General features: G+C 44.9%; 1 protein-coding gene across 1 annotated transcript in view; it reads left to right on the top strand.

The window, feature by feature from the left end:
* Nucleotides 1-8,068, top strand: part of LOC134442932 (NACHT, LRR and PYD domains-containing protein 3-like) — a 9,821-nt gene continuing 1,753 nt past the window's right edge. Inside the window, exons 1-3 of the mRNA XM_063192894.1 lie at nucleotides 1-1,808; nucleotides 6,760-6,933; nucleotides 7,168-7,338. Of these exons, the coding sequence (XP_063048964.1) occupies nucleotides 1-1,808; nucleotides 6,760-6,933; nucleotides 7,168-7,338 (2,153 nt within the window). The remainder of the gene's footprint in view (nucleotides 1,809-6,759; nucleotides 6,934-7,167; nucleotides 7,339-8,068) is intronic.

The following is an 8,068-nucleotide window of genomic DNA, read 5'->3' on the forward strand; positions in this document are numbered from 1 at the left end:
ATGTCTGGGGCAATAAAGGACCATAAAAGCCTTCTGAAGCAGAAGTTTCAGTGTTTGACTGAGGGAATCTCCAAGCAGGGAAACCCCACACTCCTCAATGAGATCTACACAGAGGTCTACATCACAGAGGGGGGCAGTGGAGAGGTCAATGATGAACACGAGGTCAGACAGATTGAGGCAGCATCCAAGAGATCAGCTACATATGACAAACCAATCAAATGCAATGACATATTTAAACCCTTACCTGGACAAGAAAAGGACATTAGAACTGTGCTGACAAAGGGAGTGGCTGGCATTGGGAAAACAGTCTCTGTGCAGAAGTTCATTCTGGACTGGGCTGAAGAAAAAGCCAATCAGGATGTCCTCTACATATTTCCTCTTCCTTTCCGTGAGCTTAACTTAGTGAAGGAGGAACATCTCAGTTTAGTGGGTCTGATTAAACGATTCTTTGGTGACATCAATGATTTCAGCATTTTCACTGATGACAAATGCAAAGTGCTGTTCATCTTAGATGGTCTTGATGAATGCCGCATTTCTTTGAATTTCAACTCTGCCCCAAAGTGTTGTGATATAACAGAAGCAACACCACTGTCTGCTTTGCTAACAAACCTCATCAAGGGAAATCTGCTACCCTCTGCTCTCCTCTGGATCACCGCCAGACCACCAGCCACCAATCAGATCCCTCCTGAGTGTGTAGAGCAGGTGACAGAGGTACGGGGGTTCAATGACCCACAGAAGGAGGAGTACTTCAGGAAGAGAGTCAGCGATGAGACCCTGGCTAACAGAACCATCACACACCTGAAGTCATCCAGGAGCCTCTTCATCATGTGCCACATTCCTGTCTTCTGCTGGATTGCAGCCACTGTACTAGAGATAATGTTGGGAGAAAGAAACAAAGGAGAGATCCCCAAGACCCTGACTCAAATGTACACACACTTCCTGATGATTCAAACAGAAGTCAAACAGAAGTACACAGAAAGAAAAGAGACTGATGAAGGGATGGTTTTCAAACTGGGGAAACTTGCTTTTCAGCAGTTGCAAAAGGGAAATCTGATATTCTATGAGGAGGACCTGAGAGAGTGTGGCATTGACATCACAGAGGCATCAGTGTACTCAGGAGTGTGTACCCAGATCTTCAGAGAGGAGACCGGGCTGTACCAGGGGAAGGTGTTCTGCTTTGTGCATCTCAGCATTCAGGAGCATCTTGCTGCATTGTATGTGCACCTCACTCTCATCATCCAAAAGGAAAATGTTCTAAAGCCAATTATCCCAAGGCCTGACACATTCAAATTCAAGCTTACTCAGATTTTTGTGTCTGATGCAAATGAGGGTGATGAAGTGTCTGTCTATGAACTGAACAAGATGGCAGTAGATCTGGCCTTGCAGAGCAAAAATGGACATCTGGACCTTTTCCTCCGCTTCCTACTGGGCCTCTCACTGGAGTCCAATCAGAATCTATTGAGAGTTCTGCTGCCACAGGCAACCATCCAATCACAGAGCACAGAAAAAACTGTCCACTACATCAAGAAGAAGATCAGGAAAAATCCCTCAACAGAGAAATGCATGAATCTGTTCCACTGTCTCAATGAATTGAATGACAAATCCCTAATGGAGGAAATCCAGAACTACCTGAAGACATCAGAAGGTCTAAAGGAAGCCAAACTCTCCCCTGCACAGTGGTCAGCTGTGGTGTTTGTGCTGCTGACCTCAGAACAGCAGCTGGATGAGTTTGACCTGAAGAAATATGGAGGATCAGAGGATTGCTTGCTGGGACTGATGTCTGTTGTCAAGGCCTCCAGATCAGCAAAGTAAGTCAGTCACCACTACATTCATGAAGAGTGTGTGTGTGTGTGTGTGTGTGTGTGTGTGTGTGTGTGTGTGTGTGTGTGTGTGTGTGTGTGTGTGTGTGTGTGTGTGTGTGTGTGTGTGTGTGTGTGTGTGTGTGTGTGTGTGTGTAATGACTAGAATTCTGTTATTGTGACTATACACAATGTGTACTATGAGAATTATTAATATACAGTATATGATGGCATTAAAGCATTTCACGCAGCAACACCACAATACTTGGTACCAATGAGGTATGGTGTTGTATGATGCCTTAATGCAGATTATTTGACTATAGACTGCTAATCTTGTACTGTGATCAGTTCTAGAACTGGTGGTATTAATAGTGGACAAGGCGAACACAATACAGACAAACACATTAACTGAAGTTACAGATGAAACACATTATGACACGTACACATGATGAAGATAAGAGACATTATGGCACGTACACATGGTTCAGTATGTTCTCTTTCTGGAGATTGAATTGCAGTGCTGTCTTCAGATTAAATAGCAATAGTGGGAATGTCATCAGGATGATTCAGCAGCTGCACACTTTCAGCAGGAGAAAGTGCCATAATTTAACAATGTCAGTGTGTTCAGATTTATCATCATGTTTCCCCGGTGTGTGTGTGTGTGTGTGTGTGTGTGTGTGTGTGTGTGTGTGTGTGTGTGTGTGTGTGTGTGTGTGTGTGTGTGTGTGTGTGTGTGTGTGTGTGAGTGTGTGTGTGTGTGTGTGTGTGTGTGTGTGTGTGTGTGTGTGTGTGTGTGTGTGTACTGTAACAGTGGCAGTTTTCTTATATCATGATGTTTCCATAGGCTGTGGAACTGCAAGTTGACAAAGAAAAGCTGCTCCTCTCTGGCTGCGGCCCTCAGCTCAGGCTCAACTCTCAGACAGCTGCACCTGGGTGGCAATGATCTGCAGGACTCTGGAGTGGCACTTCTTAGTGCTGCATTAGGAAATCCACTCAGTCAACTGGAGAAACTAATGTGAGTGTAGCAGTAACATCCATAACATGTGTGTATTTATTCACTAATTGTGTGTGTGTGTGTGTGTGTGTGTGTGTGTGTGTGTGTGTGTGTGTGTGTGTGTGTGTGTGTGTGTGTGTGTGTGTGTGTGTGTGTGTGTGTGTTTTGGCAAGTAATTACAGCACCGCTAGAAACCGTTTGAATGGCATGGAATGATGAACTGTACACACAGTATGATTAGATGGAGCAATCCAAGAGTACTTGGCTGAGGGAATAGTGGAAGAAGTGCCAAATGTAGAAACAGAAAATCAAGTTTACTATTTGCCACATCATCCAGTAATTAAAGAGAACAGGACCACGACACATGCATTGTGTTTGATGCATCGTCCCATGAGAAAAGGTGCAGGTATGCTTGCTGCGAGCTGTAAATTACGCGCGTCACCGCGACGCAAAATACTGGCGGTATCATCCAGGGGACAGAGAGCACGCCGCATTGGGATGCGGAAATTGGGAACACAGATGGCAAGGAAAACAACAAAACAAAAAGAGGGGCTCCCTGGGGCAAGGAAAGAATACTGCTACTACTCCTACATTTGAATGCTCCTTTCTCAAAGTGCAACAAGGAAGTATGGTCGTACAAATGTTTGAAATTTCGGACAAATTCAATGAGACGCTCTTAAAAGTTGCTGACATTGTCGTGTTCATATCAAGCACACGCGTGGAACTGCGCAGTCTTTATTACGATCGCCCCCAGCGAGTTTGAAGATATTGCACCTGACGCACGCATTTGGCTGCCATGTCCAACACGCGCGAAATTGACATTAAATACGCATGTTAACGCGTTCATGAACGAATCGGGCACGCGCTCGCGTATCTTGCAGCAAGCATACCGGCACCTAAAGACAGTCGCTCATTAAATGAATGTGTCCATACGGGACCAAATCTGAACCCTGATCTACTCAGTGTCCTGATCAAATTCAGACAGCACAGAGTTGCCATGATGGCTGACATAACGAAAGCCTTCCTACAAATTGGCCTGAATGAGAAAGATCGAGATGTGCTCAGATTCCTCTGGTTCAGAGAGAAACCGACCCCAAATTCAGAGCCCAAGTTAGCAACATTGAGAATGACGCGCGTGCCATTTGGTGCGTCATCAACCCCCTTTCTGTTAGCCGCAAGAATCAGACACCACCTGAGGAAATATGAAAAGAAATATCCTGACAATCAAAGGCCCAAACCCACTGAAAGTGCTTGGAATAACGTGGAACAGGGATACCGACAAATTCATGTTTGAAACTAATGAATTAATCAAATTCTTGCAGAACAAAACACATTTTCGATCCTGTTAGATTTTTGTCTCCATTTACCATTCGAGTCAAATGCCTTTTTCAGGAAATATGGGAGAGAGGAATATCATGGGATGATGAGCTCCCTTTCGATATCATGCAAACCTGGCATCAATGGTGCACAGAAATCACCCATTTCAAAAACATAACTGTACCACGTCCTTATGACAGTGATGGCAATGACAACGAGGATGAAACCAGTTCATTGTGAAGTGCATGTATTCACCGATGCAAGTGAAAAAGCCTACTGTGCTACAGCTTATCTGCGCTGCGTAAAGCAAAACGGAGAGTGCACAGCCAGTTTAATCGCTTCCAAAACAAAAGTTGCACCACTGAAGAAAATGACAATTCCCAGACTGGAGTTAATGGCAGCGCTCATTGGAGCGAGACTTGGAAAGTTCATCTCAAACAACCTGAATGTGAGTGACAATGAAATGTATTTCTGGACTGACTCGATGATAACTTTCCATTGGATTAGGAGCAGTTCCAAACAGTGGAAACCATTTGTGGAGAATCGAGTGAGCGAAATTCAAAGTCTGATATCACCGGAAAACTGGAAACATTGCACCGGAAAGGAGAACCCAGCTGACCATGGAACTCGTGGAATGAGCGTACGCACGCTACAGGAGGATGCGCTCTGGTGGCATGGGCCGGAGTGGCTGAAAGACAGCACACAAGACCAGGAAACCGAATCACAGGTGACAAATGAAAATGATGAAGTGATGGAATATGTCGTTCAAAACGCAAAAACTGACTCACAGATTGACCCAGACTGTAAAGTGACACAACTGTTTGATTTAAAGAAGTACAGCAGACTCAATAGAGTTTTGAGAATCACAGCATGGATAAAACGCTTTGTGCATAACGCACGGACACAAAACAAAAGAACTGGAGAATTATGCACGGAGGAGATTCAACAAGCAGAACAGCACTGGATCAAACAAACTCAAAGTGACAACTTTTCACAGGAAATCGAAAGCCTGTTGAAAAAGAAAGATATGAACAGACATTCAAAACTCTTATCACTGAAACCATGAAAGTGGAATTCTGCGTGTCGGAGGAAGATTACAGGAAGCAAACTGGTCTTTCAATCAGAAGCATCCCAAGCAAGAGCAAGTTTTCAAAACTTTTAATCATTAAGGCACATGTGATGCATTTAGGCTTCCTGACATACTGAACCAACTACGAGAAACGTACTGGATACTGAAATCCCGACAGATGACCAAGAGCTGTGTGACGCGCTGTTTGGTCTGCAGACGCGCACGTGCAAAAGCTGGAGAACAGGTCAGTGCACCGTTACCAAAAGAGCGCATCAAAGAGCCTTTGAAATTACTGGAGTTGACTTTGCTCACCCACTGTATGTTAAACCAGATAACAAAAAGGCATACATTGCTTTATTCACATGCACTGTAACCCAAGCTGTACATTTAGAACTTGTTTCAGATTTAACTACTGATGCATTCCTGCTTGCCTTCAAGAGGTTTATTGCCAGACGCGGCATCTGTAGTGTAATTTATTCTGACAATGCAAAAACCTTTAAAAGTGCTGAAAAGGACTTGAAATTAATGTGGATTAAAATTACAGGAAATGTTTACCGACAAGAGAATCACCTGGAAATACATCGTTGAGCGAGCCGCTTGGTGGGGTGGCATGTGGGAGTGCAAACAGTTAAAACTTGCCTACGAAAAATATTGGGGAGATCCTATCTTCAATTCGAGGAACTCCAAACATTGATATGTGAAGTTGAGGCTGTGATTAATTCTCGCCCCCTCTCTTATCTGCACACGGATAGCAGTGAACCTTCATCACTAACACCTGCTCACTTTCTAACTGGACAGAGGATTACTACCCTTCCTTCTTATCCCCAAAGCGAATCCAGTGTCAGAAATACGAGTGCAACTCAACTCAACAAGAGACTCCGATACCGACAGAGGTTGAGTACTGAATTCTGGAATCGATGGAAAAGGGAGTACTTGATGGAACTTCGTTCTGCACACCATGTGAGTACTGCATTAAATCCATCCATACCATTCAAAATTGGAGATGTTGTACTAATGCACGATTCTATTCAACCAAAGCACATGTGGAAAATGGGATGGATTGACGAAACGTTCATGGGAAGAGACGGTAAAATAAGATCATGTGCTATTCGGATACCTTCAGGAATTGTGCTTAGAAGACCTGTACAATTACTTTACCCTCTAGAAGTGGATGAACATTGACTGTCTGCAAGTTCATCGGGCCGGAGTATGTTGTGTCCAATTTCAAGTCACTAACGCAGTTCTCGTTCCAGTCAATTATCCTGCATGACGCACAACGCCTAATATGGACTTACCTGCTGGACAGGGCGTGGCCCAATCGGGATTCCCCAGGATAAAGACGAGGACGCGCAGCGCCTGGAGGCGCGCACAACAAAGACTCTCCATCTTTCCATTGTTCCCCTTCCCCTTTCCCCGCGCATTTAGAAATTGTAAACTTTATTAAGGAATAAACCTTCAACGCTTGAAATTAGACTCTTCTCTTGGAAATCCTTTCTTGCACTCTACAGTGCCTGCATGCTGGTCTGTCTGTCTGTTGACGCAGTGTCAGTGTGTTGAGATGTATCATGATGTTTCCCCAGGCTGTATGAATGTGACCTGACAGAAAAAAGCTGTTCCTCTCTGGCCTCAGCCCTCAGCTCAGGCTCAAGTCTCAGACAGCTGGACCTGAGTAGGAACTATAATCTGCAGGACTCTGGAGTGGCACTTCTTAGTGCTGCATTAGGAAATCCACTCTGTAAACTGGAGACACTAACGTGAGTGTAGCAGTAACATCCATAACATGTCTGTGTTTACACACCAATTGTGTGTGTGTGTGTGTGTCTGTGTGTGTGTGTGTGTGTGTGTGTGTGTGTGTGTGTGTGTGTGTGTGTGTGTGTGTGTGTGTGTGTGTGTGTGTGTGTGTGTGTGTGTGTGTGTGTGTGCGCGCGCGCGTGCGTGCGTGTTGTAACAGTGTCAGTGGGTTGAGATGTATCATGATGTTTCCCCAGGCTGTCTTGGAGTAAGCTGACAGGGAAAAGCTGCTCCTCTCTGGCTGCAGCCCTCAGCTCAGGCTCAAGTCTCAGACAGCTGGACCTGAAGGAGAATAATCTGCAGGACTCTGGAGTGGCACTTCTTAGTGCTGCATTAGGAAATCCACTCTGTCAACTGGAGACACTAGAGTGAGTATAGCAGTAACATCCATAACATGTCTGTTTTTATGCACTAATTGTGTGTGTGTGTGTGTGTGTGTGTGTGTGTGTGTGTGTGTGTGTGTGTGTGTGTGTGTGTGTGTGTGTGTGTGTGTGTGCGTGTGTGCGTGTGTGCATGTGTGTGCCTGCATGCTGTTCTGTATGTCTGTTGTAACAGTGTCAGTGTGTTGAGATGTATCATGATGTTTCCCCAGGTTTTGGCAGTGTAACCTGACAGGGAAAAGCTGTTCCTCTCTGGCTGCAGCCCTCAATTCAGGCTCAAGTCTCAGACAGCTGAACCTGAGTAGGAACTATAATCTGCAGGACTCTGGAGTGGCACTTCTTAGTGCTGCATTAGGAAATCCACTCTGTCAACTGAAGACACTAACGTGAGTATGGCAGCATCATACGTAACATGTCGTGTGTGTGTGTGAGTGTGTGTGTGTGTGTGTGTGTGTGTGTGTGTGTGTGTGTGTGTGTGTGTGTGTGTGTGTGTGTGTGTGTGTGTGTGTGTGTGTGTGATGTAAGACTGTCAATGCATTGAGATGTGTATCATCATGGTTCTCCAGTTTGTGTGTGTGTGTGTGTGTGTGTGTGTGTGTGTGTGTGTGTGTGTGTGTGTGTGTGTGTGTGTGTGTGTGTGTGTGTGTGTGTGTGTGTGTGTGTGTGTGTGTGTGTTGTAACAGTGCCAGTGTGTTGAGATGTATGGTAACACTTTATT

This window comes from Engraulis encrasicolus, unplaced genomic scaffold, assembly GCF_034702125.1.
Source record: "Engraulis encrasicolus isolate BLACKSEA-1 unplaced genomic scaffold, IST_EnEncr_1.0 scaffold_26_np1212, whole genome shotgun sequence".
Classification (NCBI taxonomy): domain Eukaryota; kingdom Metazoa; phylum Chordata; class Actinopteri; order Clupeiformes; family Engraulidae; genus Engraulis; species Engraulis encrasicolus.